The sequence below is a fragment of the Podarcis filfolensis genome (assembly GCF_964270895.1).
Source record: "Podarcis filfolensis genome assembly, chromosome: 8".
In the NCBI taxonomy this organism is placed as follows: Eukaryota; Metazoa; Chordata; class Lepidosauria; order Squamata; family Lacertidae; genus Podarcis; species Podarcis filfolensis.
In genome coordinates, this window is record NC_139611.1 from 73,574,157 (window position 1) to 73,593,011 (window position 18,855).

Below are 18,855 nucleotides of genomic sequence, written 5' to 3' on the forward strand. Positions count from 1 at the left end.
ATCTTGGAGCAACCCTCTGTGAAGGTGTGCTGGAAGAGGGTCATTGTGCCGTCAGGTGATGGAATTTGTCATCCACCCAACTGTTAAATTAAACCCAGGATGGGTAGGTCAGAAACAGTTTTGGTCTGCTGGTGGAGGGGAAAGTTTCTCTATCACTGCATGAAATGAACTACAGGACGCGGGTGGCGCTGTGGGTTAAACCACAGAGCCTAGGACTTGCTGATCAGAAGATCGGCGGTTCGAATCCCCGCAACAGGGTGAGCTCCCATTGCTCGGTCCTTGCTCCTGCCAACCTAGCAGTTCGAAAGCACGTCAAAGTGCAAGTAGATAAATAGGTACCGCTCCGGCGGGAAGGTAAATGGTGTTTCTGTGCACTGCTCTGGTTCACCAGAAGCGGCTTAGTCATGCTGGCCACATGACCCCGAAGCTGTACACCAGCTCCCTTGGCCAATAAAGCAAGATGAGTGCCGCAACCCCAGAGACGGCCATGACTGCACCTAATGGTCAGGGGTCCCTTTACCTTTACCTATATAATATCCCCTTACACCCAGGCTAGTAGTTACAGTTCCTACCTCCTCCTTCTTTTTCCAATTTATATACCACCCTTTATCAAAAGATCTCAGGGTGGTGTACAACATTCAAAACACATTACAAGACCTCAGTGATAAAAACACAGTAAAAAGCATATTGACAGACAGCATAATGGTGAAATTATAGTAATACCCACACTTCTACAGGACATAGATTATTTAATAGCCATGGGCCTGGCTAAAGAGGAATGTTTTTGCCTGGTGTCTAAAGACATGTAATGATGGCACCAGGCGAGCCTCCCTTGGGGAGAGCATTCCACAATCGAAGAGCCACCACAGAAAAGGCCCGTTCCTTGTTTCCACCCCCCAACCTCTCTTTGGCCTTAACTTGAGTGAAGCATTGCAGATATGCTCATATGAACCTGCCCAGGTTCTGTTTTACCAAGAGCATGGAAGTTCCATGGCAGTTGGAGTCTTAGAATGATAGAAGTAACGGGAAATAAACATTATCCCAGGACCCTTCTTGCACTGTACTTTACCTGCCCCCACCTCCTGTGTAATTCTAGGGCAAGGCAAAGATTGGGTTAAAGGGAAATAGAAGCAAAGCCTGTCCTAACTTAGGCCCAATGTCTCTGCACAGGGCCATAGGTTTTTCACTTTCCCTCATCCACATTGTGCTGCTCTTCATTGTCCATGCATCTCATGGCTGGATGATGACTGATTCTCAAGTAGACGAGTATCATGCTGGCCTCTGGACCATCTGCTCAGAAAAATTTGGATGCAAGCCCCTGAGACCTCATGATGGTATGGTAGATGGGGCGAAACAAAAATCAGTATTGTGGTTTTGTTTGACATATGAATGTAGAATATACCATATTTTTTGCTCTATAAGACTCACTTTTTCCCTCCTAGAAAGTAAGGTGATATGTGTGTGCGTCTTATGGAGCGAGTGCAGGCTGCACAGCTATCCCAGAAGCCAGAACAGCAAGAGGGATTGCTGCTTTCACTGCGCAGCGATCCCTCTTGCTGTTCTGGCTTCTGAGATTCAGAATATTTTTTTTCTTGTTTTCCTCCTCCAAAAACTAGGTGCGCCTTGTGGTCTGGTGCGTCTTATAGAGCGAAAAATACGGTGATTTATTGTGCTTTGAAGCACCCTTTAGAAAGAAGAAAGAAAAGAAAGAACTCTGTTGCAAAGTAGCCAAATTATCCACAGCAGGGATGAAAAACTGATAGCATTCCAGGTTTTGTTGGACTATAGCTCCCATCATCCTTGACCATTGGCCATGCTGGTTGGGGCTGGTGGTAGCTGAAGGCCCCAACAACCTCTGAAGAGCTATCAGTTCTTCACCTCTAATCTGCAGGGCCAGAGCAAAATATTTTGCCTCTTCAACTGGCTGCTGTGTATGAAAGTTACTAGTCCAAGAGTTCCCCGGGAAAAGGGGTTGACTGTGAAAGGTGGGGTGCAGTGATGTTCATTGCTGCTTCAAACCACGTCCACTGGTGCAAGAGAAATTTAGCATGACCTGCAGGTATATTGGTCAGAAGGTCATGGCTCCATAATGCCACAGTACTGCAATGTGAAAAGAATGTTAGAAAATGGTGGTGCTAGGGTTATAATCAGGAAAACTAACACAATATTCCCCACATCTGAATGCACCCAAACACTGTGGCTGAAGAAGCTGGCCTGTCTAGATTGGATGCCTTGAGCGTTAACCTGTGCCCTGCTTTCTGCTTTTTGGGGATAGCTGAACACTATAGCAGACATAGTCCCCACTCTGACATCATGTAGGATTGACAGAGAGCCAAGCCACTGTATTGGGAGAGGTAAAACATAACTAGCTGTGTTTTCCAGCTTGCATCCTCTAACTTCTCTGCCTAGTGCCATCTGCTGGTTCGTGCCTGTACAACTAATGTCTCCATCTTATACCGCTGCCTTGGTTTTGGCTTCACGCTTGTTTGTTGCTGCATCACTTACCACGATGCCCAGGACTCTGTCTCACCCAAAGCAGCAAAAAGCTTGCCCAAAGGTCCTAGCCGCTTATCGGAAAACAACACAGACATGACACAATGCCGTATTCACCGTACATTTGAAGCACCGTGGTGCCGCTTTCAAAAACCATGGCTTTCCCTGAATAATTCTGGGTGCTGTGGTTTGTTATTATGGGCACTGAGTGTTGTTAGTAGACTCTCTCTTCCCCTCCCAGACTTGCAGTTCCCAGAGTTTCCTGAGAAGAGTGACTGATTGTTAAACCACTCTGAGAATATCCTGTCTTAAATCTCAGGTGCTACAATGTTAAAAACCCTCCCTCTCTCTTAAAGCTGGCAATCTGTGGATTATGGTTCATCCTTTGCCAGCCCCCTTGGCCCCCCTACCTCTGTGGAGAGATATGCATCTAAGTCCTACATGTTTTTGCATGGGAGATGCACAGGTTCTCCCTTTACACCACATTATTTCAAATACCACACCTCGTTTTGACTGCTGCAGGTCTAAATTTCATAGGAAAGGGAACTGCTTTGTATAATGACACGCTCCCACAGGGTTTTTCTTGGGGGAGGGGGGCAGGAACCCTGGGAAATATATTTGTTTAATCTGTGTCGTTATGAATTGATTCAAACCCATTGCCGACCACACCCCACAACTAGAGAGCCATAGAATAAAATCTTTGCTGCCCCACCTATCCAGTTAGCCAAACCTCCACTCCTCCCCACCTTTGGATGATGGAAGAGAAGAATAACTTTCACAAAATTCCCCCTTTTTCTTTTAGTGCACCTGGACCTCATCCGAAGCTTCATGGTGCTAGCAACACTTGCATCTGTCTCAGCTATGCTATGGGCAGTGGAATGGGACCACGTCATCCACTGCAACTACTGCTTTCCTCCCAAATCCCTGATTACTTCCTTCTTCAACTTCCTTGCAGGTACCATTGTGAACTGAATAAATTTTAGGTGGGCGTTGTTTGCGTCCTATTGCTTTTTGCGTGGAGTTTGTTTTGGTCTGGTGCTCTGGTGCAAGCCATTGATTCTTGCGAGAGCACGAACCTCCCCCCGCCCGGGATCTTTTGGTCTGTCGCTCTGTCGCGATGCCAGACAAAAAAGGGGGATATTCCAGGATCCAATCATGAGCTGTGATGGCTTCTGTAATCCCAGGATGTCCTGCTCAAAACGAGACAGTTGAAGGGTGTGGACTACACGTTCCTGTAGGCCACCATTTTGTCTGCAGTATAAGAAGCTTTTTGGAGCAGCAATTTGGCATTTTGGAGTGCAAATCTCTATTTCTCCACAATTTCTGAATCAGCAGAGGTTCTGCAAGCCCTGCACTGGTGCCGTATTGCAGCGGTGGACTGGATGAGGGTCAATAGACCCTGCGGGTGGGTGGTTCCTGGGTCTACAAGATGGGCCCATTGCCTGTTCTGACATGGTTTCCATCCCTCTAAGGAAGCAGGTACAGAGCTGGAGGGTACTCTCCTGTATACATGCCTGCCATTAGAGGCCCAAATGACCCCTGTGGCTGGGAGTGTCTTTTGGCAGCTTCATCTGGCATGCCAGCTATGGCTATAACTGGAGAGTGCAGTGGCTGGACTGCTGATTGGGGCAGATGGCCATTGGCCAGTAGCATTTGACACTTTGGCTAAGACACCAGCGGTATGGTATGGGGTCAGTTTCCTGGTTCTTGTGCTGAAAGCTGGGCTCCGGGATACCTTAAAGACGGTTTGAGACCTTACTTCCCAACTCAGTCAAGGCTGTCTCCCATGCTATGGAGGTCCAAGTGGATTCAGCTAGATGGCGGTCATTTAGTGCCGCTAGTCTCATGCTGTGGAATGCTCTTCTAGCAGAGATCTGGCAAGCATCCTCATTTTTGACTTTCAGGTGTCTCTTGAATATGTTTTTGTGCCAGCAAGGCCTTTACAGCAATTTGATTTTTGTCTAGTCCATCCCCTTAATGACCATCTCTGTTAGTTTCTGTGAACACCACTGGGCAGCGTGTCAATACAATGTCAGTACAAACCCAATTTCTGTACATAGGTACAGTGTTGATCCCTTGGAACAACCTTGGACAATAAATCAACAGGAATTTCATTACCTGGCATGTAGGACACCGTTACGAGTCCTTTCTGAACACATTCTCTAGCATGTTGCAGCTTCAATTGCAAGTGCTTCGTGCTTTGCTTACAACATGTGCTGGAAACTCTGCTGGATGAAGAATGTGCCTGAGGCCTTATCAAAGGCTCAGGTCGTTATTCATCGGGAGGCGATTCCGAACGGCTCGGGGGAAGAAAATGAGCTTTATCCGCTTGGCCGAGTGGAGATCCCAACAATCTCTACGTATATATGGTGCTTTTATGTTTTAAAGGTGCCTTGATATTTAACGAGACAGGAATACCTCTATTAATCAAACAATCAATTAATTCCACAGGAATCTTTGTGCTGGTTGCTGTGGTGGTGTTTCACATCAAAGTCAACCAGTTATCAACAACTGTGCCTCCTTCTAAGAAATGGGCTTTCTACTTAAGCTGTGGCATCTGCATCCTGTGTTTCTTGACAGGTGAGTGTGAAGGGATGAACATTATTCCTGAAAGGCTAAGATTAATATTGTGAAATCTCCTGTGTTGGTATGTCACTCTCTGGCGGGCCAAAGAAAGGAAAGGGAGCCAAATCGGCTCTGTAGGCTGCTAGGGTACACAGGAAACACCCCCACTATAAATAAGTCAGAAATTAGATCGTTTAAAAAATATATGGAAAAACATGTATAAATTATATTTATAGCACATTCAAATCATTGTTCCTTTACTAATGTAGCTGAGTCCCTAGTTGCCCACCTGCTCTCAAGAGCCCAGCCCATTTACTTACAAGGTGGACTATGAACTATTATTCTATTAGTTCAGAGATGGGACAATCCAACACACACTTTTTTAATGGATTGGGCAGTCTGTTTACATCGGTACCGGCATCTCCATGGTCTATGCAATGGAGGGGGTACCACGCAATCTCCAATTTGTCACCAGGCATCTCTGAGGAGGAGAAAGGCTCACTGCTAGCATGGTGCTCGGGGTGGCTCTGTAGCAGGAGGAGCCCAAAAAAGAGTGCCTGGTATAACACAGGGGTGCAATCTTTCCCTCACAACCGACTTGGCCCTTCTCCAGGAGCCACATCCTTGCTTCCCTGCCTGCAGACCTTCTCCTCTGCCATTGAAACTGTTTCACAGGCATTGCCTTCCAAACCCCGCTGGGACCTTTCTCTCTCTCTCTCTCTCTCTCTCTCTCTCTCTCTCTCTCTCTCTCTCTCTTTTTGTAAATAATTTTTATTAAATTTCCATTTACCAAACCAATCATATCATATTAATTATTCCAAATTATATCAATACATATCACAAAGTCCAAATATTAAACCAAATTTTAATTTTTTTTGTGGGGGGTACCTATGCTTCGAGTTCGGTAGGAGTCCAATCATCATATATTTCTGCTGCTTTGATGTTCACAGTCCCATCTTCTCATCTCCTTGTCGTTATCTTTTTTCTTCTTAATAACCTTCGAGTTGTCTCCACAAGCGAGTTGAAAGAAACAGCCTTGTTTATATTTCTGTGTGAACTTTGTAATGCTCTCCCGTAATTCATCTCACATAGATCCAAGAATCCAAAAGTCCTGTTCAAGCGGCAGTCGCCATTTTAGTCAGTTCCGATGAAATACAGTCTAGGCGTCCGCTCCTGAATTTTCCTAGACCAGTTGCACCATAAATCAGTCTTTCCAGAGGGGTTATTGCCCTTTCAAATTTACGATCCAAACCTGATAACAGAACAGTGGCTCACCCCCCTAAGACTGCAAATCTTGCAACAAGGTCTGCCTCTTAATGGCAGATCGCTTTTGTAACTACGCCACAAGAAAGAGGAATGGGGAATGTCAGGTTCAGGGGCCAAATGTGGGCCCCAGGCATCTCTCATTGGCACTGGGGCTACATCTCCTCCTCCTCAGACACATCCCCTCTCCCACGGCTACACCCTTCACAGCCCCTGCTTCTCCTTCCAAGGGTTTTTGCCTGGTTGGAAGGTGTCCTTGAGTTGGCCTTGAGAATGCCTCTTGCTTGCCTCAGTGCAGGACAGAGAGGGGTATTTGAGTGTGTGTGGAACCTGCTTCCTTTACAAAGGTAAAATTTACATTACAGTGGTTACAGACGCTTCAGGTTACAGATGCTTCAGGTTACAGACTCCGCTAACCCAGAAATAGTACCTCGGGTTAAGAACTTTGCTTCAGGATGAGAACCATAGCTGTTAACATACCCTTTTTTTGTGGGAAATTCCCTTATTCCAGTGCCGTTTCCCGCTGCTTCCTGCTGCTATCCCGGATTGTTAGATATCCTGTAGACTGTCCCTGGGACAGGTGAGGCTGCTGATCCCTTATTTTCAAATCTGAAAGTTGACAACTATGGTGAGAACAGAAATCATGCGGCGGCAGGGCAGCAGCAGCGGGAGGCCCCATTAGCTAAAGTGGTACCTCAGGTTAAGAACAGTTTCAGGTTAAGAGCGGACCTCCAAAACAAATTAAGTTCTTAACCTGAGGTGCCACTGTACAGTAGAAGCTCACTTTGCAAACATAATCCATTCCGGAAGTCCGGAAATTCGACTTCCGAAACATTTGAAAACCAAGGATCAAAGTGCTGTCAGCAAGTTCAATGGGGGAAATTGAGAAAGCCATTCGACTTCTGAGGTGCATTCGAAAACAGAAGCATTCACTTCACGGACGAGACATTGAAAAACCGAGGTTTGACTGTAGTTGCTCTGCCTCTTTTGCCTCTGGTCCAGCCCACCACCGGCATGTTGCTCAGAAAGGACTGTGGCCCTCTGTCTGAAAAGGTTTGCCCGCCCCAGGCTTAATATGTAATATGCAGCTATGCTGAGGTTCCCATCTGTCTGAGGTCTGCCGCTCTCCAGGCACCTCAAGTTAACATAAGAACCTGCTGGGTGAGGCCAATGGAAAACTAGCCCTGCTGTACATCAGGGAGGGCTGTGTGGAGAGAGTCTCTTCCTTTTAATTCCTAGGAGTTTATCTCAGTGAAGACCTTACTTGGAAAATCAATACAACCCAGGTGGTTAAGAAAGCCCAACAGAGGCTCCATCTCCTCAGAGTATTGCGAAAGAACAATGTCAATCAACATTTGATGATCTCCTTTGACTGGTCCATAATAGAAACTGTCCTTTCATACTGCATCACGGTGTGCTACGCTGGTTTGACCTCAACTGATAGGAAGTGCCTACAGAGGGTGGTGAATACAGCACAAGATATTATGGGCTGTCCCGTAAATCCACTGGATGACATTGAGGAAAAACGAGAGAGAGGAAAATTCTCAGGGATGATTCACACCCTGGCCGGCACTTTCTTGATCTCCTGCCCTCGGGCAGAAGATATAGAAGCATGATTAGTCGCACCAACAGGGTAAAGAACAGCTTCTATCCGTGGGCTGTTAGGCTGCTGAATGAAAAGATAACAACAGGGCAACTGACTTTCGGGTTTGGTGGGTGTGCGTCAGTAAGGGAAATTAAGACTAAGAGAGCTGAGTGGGGGGTGCTCGTGTAATCTCACTGTATACAAGTTGTACAAGTGAAAATAAAATATTTCATTTCATTTCATCTAGTTCAGCATCCTGTTCCCACAGGGGCCAACCAGAGGCCTGCAGGAAACCCGCAAGCAGGATTTGAACACAAGAGCCCTTTCCCCTCCTGTGGTTTCCTGCATGGCTATTCAGATGCATGGCTGCCTCCGACAGTGGAGGCAGCGCAATGCCATCATGGCTAGTTGGCTGCCAGAGTGGTGCCCCTTCATCTCACAATGGAGGCAGCCACTGTCTGCTTGTGCTAAACACCTGCGGAGTGCTCCTCACAATTTTAAGCCTCTTTCCACCACTTCTCTCCCAGGTATTTACAACTTCTTGTGCTACAAGTTCTCAGTGTGGGGGACAGGAACGTCAACCACTCATGTTGGCCCGGATATCGAAACACCTGTGCTGCTTCCAGAAAGACATAAGGCTGTGCGGCCTTCTCTGCTCTGAACGAACCAGGTTCTTAATGTCCAAATTCATCTCATCGTGTGCGCATGCTCAGTGGAGGAGCCTCATCCTTGCAGGGCAGTTCACCATCTGCACCAGCTTCTTTGAGATGTCCTCTGCCATCCAGTTGGGAGGACTCTTTGATTTTCTGAACACTTTGGGAACTACTGAAGATCTCCCTTCCTTGCTTTGTGCTACTCAGCAACACTGGAGAACATTTTACTTCAGGAGCACTTTTCTTGATCAATGAAATATTCCTTTTGTTACCTGGACTCTCGTCCCCATGTATTGCTATTAAATATCCCTTTACTGACCAGAATACTCTCCTGTTATGCCATTGGAATCCTCTCCATTTTGTCTGTGTGATGGTCTGTGTGTGTGTGTGTGTGTGTGTGTAGGGTATATTTATATTTATAAATAACTAGGCAGATAGATGGGGACGCGGGTGGCGTTGTGGTCTAAACCACAGAGCCTAGGGCTAGCAGATCGGAAGGTCGGCAGTTCGAATCCCCGCAACGGGGTGAGCTCCCGTTGCTCAGTCCCTGCTCTTGCCCACCTAGCAGTTCGAAAGCATGTCAAAGAACAAGTAGATAAATAGGTACCATTGCGGCAGGAAGGTAAATGGCATTTCCGTGCACTGCTCTGGTTCACCAGAAGCGGCTTAGTCATGCCACATGACCCGGAAGCTGTCTGCGGACAAACGCCAGCTCTCTTGGCCTATAGAGCGCGAGGAGTGCCGCAACCCCAGAGTTGTCCGCGACTGGACCTAATGGTCAGGGGTACCTTTAGGCAAGCAGATTGAACCTGCATTGCAGGTTCAATCTCCTTCTAATATCAAACTTGGGTGAAGAGGGCTGTACATTTGTAGCCAAAATGGGGCCGCTGAGGAATATGAGGAAGTTGGAAGCATGCCTGGAGTATTCTTGAAATTCACAGAAGTATGGGAAAATAATATTTGCAAAGTGAGTGAATCACATAATAAAGCATAATACAATATAAACAAAAAAAAATCCGATATAAAATCCCCCCCCCAAAAAAACAAGTACAGTACCAACAAGAAAACCAAATCAGTTGTGGAGGTAAAAGGTAAAGGGACCCCTGATCATTAGGTCCATTCGTGGCCGACTCTGGGGTTGCGGTGCTCATCTTGCTTTATTGGCCGAGGGAGCTGGTGTACAGCTTTGGGGTCATGTGGCCAGCATGAATAAGCCGCTTCTGATGAACCAGAGCAGCGCACGGAAACACCGTTTACCTTCCCGCCGGAGCAGTACCTATTTATCTACTTGCACTTTGACATGCTTTCGAACTGCTAGGTTGGCAGGAGCAGGGACCGAGCAACAGGAGCTCACCCTGTCGCGGGGATTTGAACCGCCGACCTTCTGATCGGAAGTCCTAGGCTCTGTGGTTTAACCCACAGCGCCAACCATGGTACTTAAATAATTCCCCATCCAAATCAACCCCAATTAAAACAGTTTTTCCTCACAGTTCCTCTTCAGCTGTTTAGTGGAGGGAAGCAGAATCTGGAGCCTTCCAGATATGGCGGGACCACAGCTCCTGTCATCTCTGACTGATGGCCATTCTTGCAGTGGCTGATGGGAGTTGGAGTCCAACAATAGCTGAGGGCTGATTTAGCCCCTCATTCCCCTGAGTGCCCCCCCCAAAAAAGCAAGAGGCAGGTAGCTGCTACCCACAGAAAAAACTGTATTTTAAGGGTACTTTGTTAACAGCACCAGGGTACTTTGTAAGCACAGCACAGAATGTACGCCTCTTGTTATCTTTCCCTTTGATCTTCGGTTTGCAGATAAGTAACAGTGTGCACCTAGCCTGGGTCTTGATGAGCTTTGAGGGTAAGCTATGTAACTGTCACCCTCTTCTTCCCTGAAGTTCTCCCTCCACCGCTGCAGCTGGAAGGACACTGAGTTGTACTCAGTCGTGGTGAATGAGCTCTTCACGGTTCCCTTAAGTGGAGCCCAACCAATCTTCCCAGAGACACACTCTCCTCTCTTTCCTTGACCTAAGAGGAAACCTAAACTACAGTTCCCACCAGCCCCAGTAAGCATGCCTAATGGCCAGGGATGATGGAAGTTGTAGTTCAGAAACACCTGGAGAACCAAAGGTTCTCCCACACCTGGCCTAAGGGTTGAGCAAAGAACCCTGTTAGTGAAAGGGGCCAAGTTGGTGAAGGATGGCTTAGCATTATGCACAGACCAGACCTGTGTCCTTATTGCCCATTGAACCTTTGGTGATTGAATTCCAGCTCCACACAAGTACTGGTGATTCAGCTGATTCATTGACAGCATTCTATGGAACGCCCTGGCAGGGCTTCTTTAGATAGGCCTACAGGAGGGTTTCTCTTAGGACAAGGGAAGGGAAGACCGTGCATCTGTGTTGAGACTGCCTCAGCTCCACTTAAGGCAGCGGTTCTCAACCTGTGGGTCCCCAGATGTTGTTGGACTACAACTCCCATTGTCCTTGAGCTCTGGCCTTGCTAGCTAGGGGTGATGGGAATTGTAGTTCAACAACATCTGGGGAGCCACAGGTTGAGAAAGGCTGACTTAAGGGAACAGTGAACAGCCAATTGACCAAGTACAACTCGATGTCCTTCCACCTGACGTGGGGGATTCACAGACTCTCCACCCCCTGTTCTAGGTGTTCCAGACTACAACTTCCAAGCTGGCTGGGGCTGATGGGAATTGTAGTCCAAGACATCTACTGGGTTCCAGTCCATGTAGACATTGCAGACCATTGGGTCAAACATGCCTAAGGCAGCTCCCCATATTCCTTAGCAATGACCTGGCATCTCAAAGGTGGTTCAGTCATAACTTATTGGGATTCATTCCATACCGCTCTGTTCCAGAAGCAGAATGGAAGTTCCATGGCAGTTGGAGGCCAGAGTGGAGGGAGGTGTATAAAACTGCCACCCTTGGCAAGAACTGGGTGCTGCTATTCCCATGGTGGGGTGGAGGATGTCCCTCCTGTTCCAGACCTCCCTTGCCAGCTCTCCTCTATCTGTCTAAGGCTGCAGTTGAGGCAAAAGGAAGATTAGCTTGGAAGGAAATTGTGGAGATGCCATTCGTGGCCTCGGGTCCTTTCTACAGAAGCACCAGCATTCTCTTTTCCATGATTAATTTTCTGCAACTCGTCATTGCCCATGCATCTCCCACCTGGACTTCGTATATTGCGGATGTGGACCATTTTGTTATAGGACTCTGGCTCCTCTGCTCAGACAAATATGGATGCCAACCCACAGGAACTCGTGATGGTATGGTATATGGCAGGGTTAGGGAACTGTCGTCAGCTCAACCTTTTCGGCAACCTTGGGGGGGCACATGTGGGTGGGGCACCATGTTATCTTTGTACAAGAGCCTAGCTTCTACAGACACCTACACATCCCTCTCTGACCTCCATCCAGGCATGCAAAAAAGCGTTATCCATGTTCAATGACAAATTGCAGCCGGGGGTGGGATATCCAAGAAGGATGCAAACCAGGACCAGGCAGGATGCTGACCTGGGAAGAGAATCTGAAGGCCAGATGGAAAGGGGTGAAGGACCACATTTTGCCCCTGGGCTTGACATTTCAAACCCTGCCCCAATATATAGAGTGCAACAAAAATCAATATTGTTGTTTTATTAACATATGAAAGTAGACTTGTGTCATTTGAGCATGCATTTGAAAGTATGAGAGAGAATGGGGGCAGCATTTTCCTTTGCAAAATAAAGGTCTTGATCAGGTGTGGGGAACAAGCATGGCCAATGACTAGGGATGGTGGGAGTTCAGCAACATCTGGAGGTATGATGGTTCCCCACACTTGCTCTAGAGGTCTGTCCTCAAATGTTTTGCTGCTTTAATTAGCTGCAGCATATGGTCTGTCCTCCCAGCATCTCTTGCATTGTCCCAAAGGATGATGGGCACACAACTCTTGGATTTCATGGGACTTTGCCAATGCATGTACAAATACTCTGGTCCTGAGCAGCTGGTTCCTACTTTTAAAACTCAAATGCAATCTGGGGCCCAAGTTGTTTACCCTTTCTGCATTAATGTTGGAGCAGCCATATCATTGAACTCGATTTCCCACCAGCCCTAAACAGCATAGCAGGCCAACAGTCAGAGATGAATAGGACCTGGATTCTAACAACATCTGGAGGGCAAGATATTGGCTGCCCCTGCATTGATGTAAGCACCTTGAATTGGGCTCAGAAGTAAATGGGCTGCCAGTGCAGATGCTTCAGGATAGGTGTAATATGGGTCCTCACAGTCATCCCAGATAACATTTGGCACAAGTTGCAGCCTCTGAGCCATCTTCAAGGGGAGCCCCACATAGAGTGCATTGCAGTAGTCCAATCTGGAATTTACCAGGAATGGAATGCAGTTACCCAGTCATTTCTGTCCAGAAGAGTCTGTAGCTGGCAAACCAGCTAGAACTTTAAATAGGAGTGCATATATTTGGATCATACACATCTCCAAATAAGGAAGGTACACAAGTTATTCTATTGCACATTATACAACGGGCACGGTAATTCTGAGTGTTCCCTGGGAAGAGGGACCATTGGTTAAAGCACACTGCCATTCATAGCTCTGTGGGAGAATCGGGGTCTCCTAACAACTTTCACCATCCTAAATGAACTACACTTCCCAGGATTCTCTGTGGGAAGCCATGACAGTTTAAAGTGGTGTCACGGTAGTTTAAATGTATAGTGCAGATGGGTTCTTACAAAGATGAATCCTTTTCAATGGGCCAGCACTGGGATGTAACCCATACTTTTCGACTGAAAATCAATTGTAAATTCCATGTGAAGTCACTGAATTTGTTCTGTTTGAAGTAGCACCAAAGGAACAAGTGAGTGTAAAGGCCAAATGATAGATCTGACCATTTTCCCATGAGTACAACCTGATGCGGCTGTGACCAGGCTCTTGCAAGAGGGGAGAAAAGGCTGGGAATTCGCCTCCGTTTTCACAATATCTTTCCTTTTTATCTCTCTCTCTTTATAGTATCCCTGAATATCACCCGGATCTTCATGATACTTGCTCTCATTATGTCCTTCGTAGCTTTGGTATTATCAATGCCATGGGAGTGGATTGTTCGCTGCTCCTCTCCCTTTCTTAGTAGGCCTCTGCTTATTTCCATCTTCAGCTTCATTTCAGGTATCATGGAAAGTGCATAAATATACATATGACAAAGCTGTAATTTGTGACAGGCACCGTGAGTTGCAAGGAGCCTCCCTGTTCCCCTCAGGGAGCTGCAGTTCCCAGAGTTCCCTGGGAAGAGGGATTGATGGCTAAACCACTCTATGAACTGTAGCTCTGTGAGGCGAATAGGAGTCCCCTGACAACTCCCAGAATTCTTTGGGGGAAGCTATGTCTGTTTAAAGTGGTATGACAGGGCTCCAAATGCAAGGTGTGGATGTGGCCAAAATTGTATCACATAATAATTTCAATTTAATAATAATTTATTAAATTTATTAAATTAAATTTATTATTGCGTTTTTAATATTCTGCTGGGAGCCGCCTAGAGTGGCTGGGGAAACCCAGCCAGATGGGCGGGGTATAAATATCTGGCTGGGTTTCCCCAGCCACTCTGGGCAGCTCCCAACAGAATAATAAAAACACCAAACATTAAAAACTTCCCTAGAACTTTAGAAGCCTTCAGATGCCTTCTAAAAGTCAGATAGTTGTTTATTTTCTTGACATCTGGTTGGAGGGCATTCCACAGGGTGGGCACCACTACCAAGAAGGCCCTCTGCCTGGTTCCCTGTAACCTTGCAGTGAGGGAACCGCCAGAAGGCCTCGGAGCTGGCCCTCGGTGTCCGGGCAAAACAATAGGGGTGGAGACTCTCCTTCAGGTATACTGGGCTGAGGCCGTTTAGGGCTTTCAAGATCAGCACCAACACTTTGAATTGTGCTCGGAAACGTACTGGGAGCCAACGTAGGTCTTTCAGGACCGGCATTATGTGGTCTCAGGGGTGATGCTGCTGTTTTTAGGGAAGAACAGTGAAACATCTCTTCCTCCTCTGGGGAGTGCCAGGAATAGTTCGGTAAACTATGGCTTCCACAACCACCTCAGTGTATTCTGAGGTCTGCAACTGCTGTCCTTGCTCCTTTGGCCCAGAATTGGTGTCTGACGTGACAGCATGGATCTGATTTTGCAGCTCCAGTAACACAGCATGGCTCCTGGCAGTCCTGCTTCCATGTGCCACTTTCCTCCAGGGCTTCATCACCTGCAATGGGCAATCTTCCTCCTCCCTGGGGGCAGCTTGCCTGTGCCACTGTTCCAGGACAGTTGACTCTGCTCTGTTGAGAAATTCCACATCTTGGCCAGTAGCTTGAAATGTGGCTAGGTGGACCTCAAGGTGCTGTACCTTCTCTTCCAATGAGGAAGCCAGCTTGCAGTTGCTGTGGGTGTAGCTTTGTGCCTTTGTTTGGTTTGTTGGATTAAGTTGCTCGCTTGTAGCTGTCCGCCATCCAGAAATCCACACACCCTGCCCCACATTGGTCCTGTCATCAGACCAGAACACAACTGCCACAGGTTAGATCCCCTCCACTGGAACTTCCACCCAGCCACCATTTTATTGTGTAGATCTGGAAGCTCAGTGCCAGAGGTGTGATGGCAGCATCACTCCATGGATAGAGGCCAGCAGAGCTCTGCTGGGCTGGCAGGGGTGGGGATACCTATGTCCCATCCAACATCCACCTCACCCCAATTGCAGCAAATTGGGGAGGGGGAGAGGGTTGGATTTCAGCCTTGCTTTTTTGAAAAAGCAGCATTCTAAAACTTTGAGGGTAATATATAATGCAAAGCACATCTTAAACAGAACAGTTTTGATAATCTTTTTAAAGGTTGGAGGAGAAAAGGTGAAATTAGCCCGCCGAGAGGCTGAGTTTGAGCCAAGGGGCCATCAGTAAGAAGGCCCTATTTGTCAGTTTCACATTTTTTCCCATCTTTCAGTTCAGCCCATTTCCATATCAGCTTGTGTTGCTGTTTTTTTAATCATGAAAATTCATGAGCAAACATTTTTGCAAAAAAATTCCCCAAACATAACACATTTGGGTATTTTCTGCCCCTCCCATTAATATAAGCACTTTCATGCACACTCTGCCTCAAAACTACTTAGACACCATGCATTAGAGTCTAAGAATTCCCCCTCTTTCAGGTCTCTAAAAATATCACACAGAGACCAGAGGTGGGGAACCTGTGGCCCTCCAGATTTTGTTGGACTTCAGCCCCCACCAGCTCCAGCCAGCATGGCCCACAGTCAAGGATTATGGGAGCTGGAGTCAAACAACAGATTTCTCCATCACTTATCAAAATGGAATTCTAAATATCTCCTTTGTGTTTTGTAGCAATCTGTTCGCTAATTGCTGTGGTGGTATTTGGCGTCCAAGTTGATCGGAAGTCAGACTCCGCACATCCTTCTGGGAAATTTGCTTTTTACTTAAGCTGTTTCACCTCTGCTTTTTCCTTCCTGGCAGGTAAGTATCAGTGGGGGGCTGCTGCTGCTGCTTCTTCTTCTTCTTCTTCTTCTTCTTCTTCTTCTTCTTCTTCTTCTTCTTCTTCTTCTTCGAATTTATATACTGCCCTATACCCAGAGGTCTCAGGGCGGTTTACAGAATAAAATCACAATATAAATCATAATATATAGACCTCACCCTTAATTATATTCCTTCCACCTTGTAGGAAACTGCGTTGCTCACTGTGGTAGTATTGAGAAGTCTAAGACTTTGACTTTTTGCTTTATCTATGCCTTCTCATTCCTGTGCTTCTAGTTTCAGAGTTCCCCATGAAGAAGGATTGGTTGTTAAACTACTCTGTAGCTCTGGGAGGGGAATAGAGGGTCTCCTAACAGCTCTCAGCACTGTTAACAAACTGCAGCTCACTGCCTCCATTTCTTCCCCCTCTATTTGCTAGGAAGTGATGGGACCAGTGGCCATGATCTTAGTTTTAGTTTTATTATGTTGAGCTTCAGACCATATTTTGCGCTCTCCTCTTTCACCCTCATTCAGAGGTTCTTTAATTCCTCCTCACTTTCTGCCATCAGAGTTGTATTATCTGCCAGTGACTGCTGTCACATTGCCTCTGACTGTTGCCCTGGCGATTGAGGGGGCCAGTGCCATGTGATGTGCTCATGCATGCATGCCGTGGAATGTGCCGACGTCACTCGCACATGCCACGCAATGTGCTGACATGTCGTGCACAAGGGACATGAACACACAGCACTGCCTGCACACATGGCATGCACAAGGTTGCTGCAGAATATTGAGGGGGCCCAGTCCCCTCCTTGCAATATTTTTTGGGGGGGGCTCAGTTCCCCTGCCCTGCCCCCCAGATGGCGCCCCTGCTACATGTGAAGAACAGCTTCTGTTAATGTTTCCAAGCAGTTTGTATTTTAGGATGGGATTCAATCACATACCAGCAAGTTCAATAAAAGCTGGTCTGGACCTCTTTTGCGACAAATTGGCTTCTCCCGAAGACCAGACTTTTGGTGATAAGAAAATTGATGGGCAAAATGCAGCATAAACATCATCTCAGCTCCCTGCTAACAAATCAGCATAAATGCTAACTCAGTAGCCAACATCACTTGATCTCCTTGAAAACAAATCTGGGTGAATGTCCTACCTCCAGTTGCTGGGAATATCAAGTGGGCAGTGTGCTCTTGTGCTTGATGGTTTCTCCTAGGCCTTTGGTTGGCCACTCTCGGAACAGGATGGTGGGCTACATGGGCCTCTGGACTGATCCAGCACACCTTTTTCTTACTTCCTTATGCTCAATACACAGTTCATCTGGAAGTGCCCTGAGTGTCCCTCACAATTTCTAATGGAAAGACATTATTATGCACAGTGCAAAAGAGGAGAATGTGAGACCTCCTCCACGTTATAAAATAATTCGGTTGCTATGTTTGCATGTGGTAATGGGAGCTGCCACATTACCTGGAATACGGCAACTTAAGGAGAAGTAAGTTCTTATGTAATTTGACCACCACATAGGAGGTTGGGTTTTGTAGCAATGCTGGCTTTTTGTTCTTTTTGTAATATAATAAAGCAAAAGAAACACTTTCCAATTTCTTTTTGCTGCTTTCTCTTCCAGCTGTTTACAATGGTTTGGTCCACAAGTTTTCACTCTGGGAGGTTGCAAGCTCAGGCCGTGTTGAAGATACGCAAAAGCCGGATGAGACAGCCTAGAAGCCGAGGCTCTCTGATCAAGTGGACTCTAAACCCCCAGACCTATTTGCTCCATGGACGTGTGAGGCTGTGAAGTGACCTCAAGCAGGGCAGGTCACAATCTTCATCTCCTTTGAGATCTCCTCTGCCTGGACTCATTTTGACATGGCAATCCATCAGAAAAAACTTCTTTTTGCCTACAACACTTTGGACACTGCTGAGTAATCCCTTTGTGTCTCAGTGCTGCTCAGTAATCCTGGAAAGAACATTACTTGGGGAGATATTTTTCCTCTTCAGTGAAATACCCCTCTCCCACCTGAACTCCTTTTTGTTAAAATCATTCAATATATTTCTCTTGGCAGAACTCATATGGACACATATTTCTAATGTTTAGATTGCATTATATTTTATAAATATAATTCTCAGGCATGTGGTTTGTTGTATGGTTCATGTATGTGCAGTTTCAATTTTTAATGGTGTGTTATTTTGAAATTCACAATTAACATGCAAACACCACGTCACTAGTGCAAGCACTTTGCTAGTTCCCATGCAGTCTATCTACCCATAGGAGCCAACTCCTAACAGATGTGGTGCCTTCGCCCCTTCAATAATTGTTGAATTAGGACCTGGGAAAGCAGGGTTCAAATCCCCACTTGGCCAGGAAGCTCTCTGGGTTACCTTGGGCCAGTCCCTGCCTTTTAGTCTAACCTACCTTGCAGGATTTTAGTGGGGATTAGTTGAGGAGGGGGAAGAACCATGTGTACGACCTTAAGCTCCTTGAAGGAAAAGATGAGATATAAATGCAACAAACAAATATGGATGGGTGGATTCAGTTGGTTCCCATTTTATTGTGGAAACCCATAATTAACAAATCCTGCAACAATATGTAACCAGAAATACAACCTCCTTCAAAATTCTCACTTTTCCAATTGCTGCAATGCAGTTCTCCAATCCAATAATAATAATAATTTTTAAAAATGGATACCTTAGGGGAAAGTGTGAAAATAACATACCAAAAAATGCATTATGTTCAGGGAAATGTGTTTGCAAAAAAAGGGGGGTGGCTGTATATCCTGAGCCTTTCACATGAAAGTGCCTGGTTGAATTTTCAAGAGAACTGTAGACCAGTAAATGAGT

The 18,855-nt window shown here is 46.4% G+C and overlaps 1 protein-coding gene across 2 annotated transcripts; it reads left to right on the plus strand.

The window, feature by feature from the left end:
* Nucleotides 1-496: 496 nt before the first annotated feature.
* Nucleotides 497-18,151, plus strand: LOC310768173 (uncharacterized protein). Of its 2 annotated transcripts, XM_083625917.1 has the most exons (6): nt 511-1,334; nt 3,296-3,448; nt 4,945-5,073; nt 13,555-13,707; nt 15,904-16,032; nt 17,645-18,151. In XM_083625917.1, the coding sequence occupies exons 1-6, from the start codon at nt 1,157-1,159 to the stop codon at nt 17,737-17,739; spliced, it is 837 nt and encodes a 278-aa protein (XP_083482043.1). In that variant the 5' UTR covers nt 511-1,156; the 3' UTR covers nt 17,740-18,151. The 2 variants fall into 2 exon arrangements, with proteins under 2 accessions (XP_083482044.1, XP_083482043.1); XM_083625918.1 differs by lacking the exon at nt 15,904-16,032 and having other exon boundaries at nt 497-1,334; nt 17,645-17,743.
* The last annotated feature ends 704 nt before the right edge of the window (nt 18,152-18,855 follow it).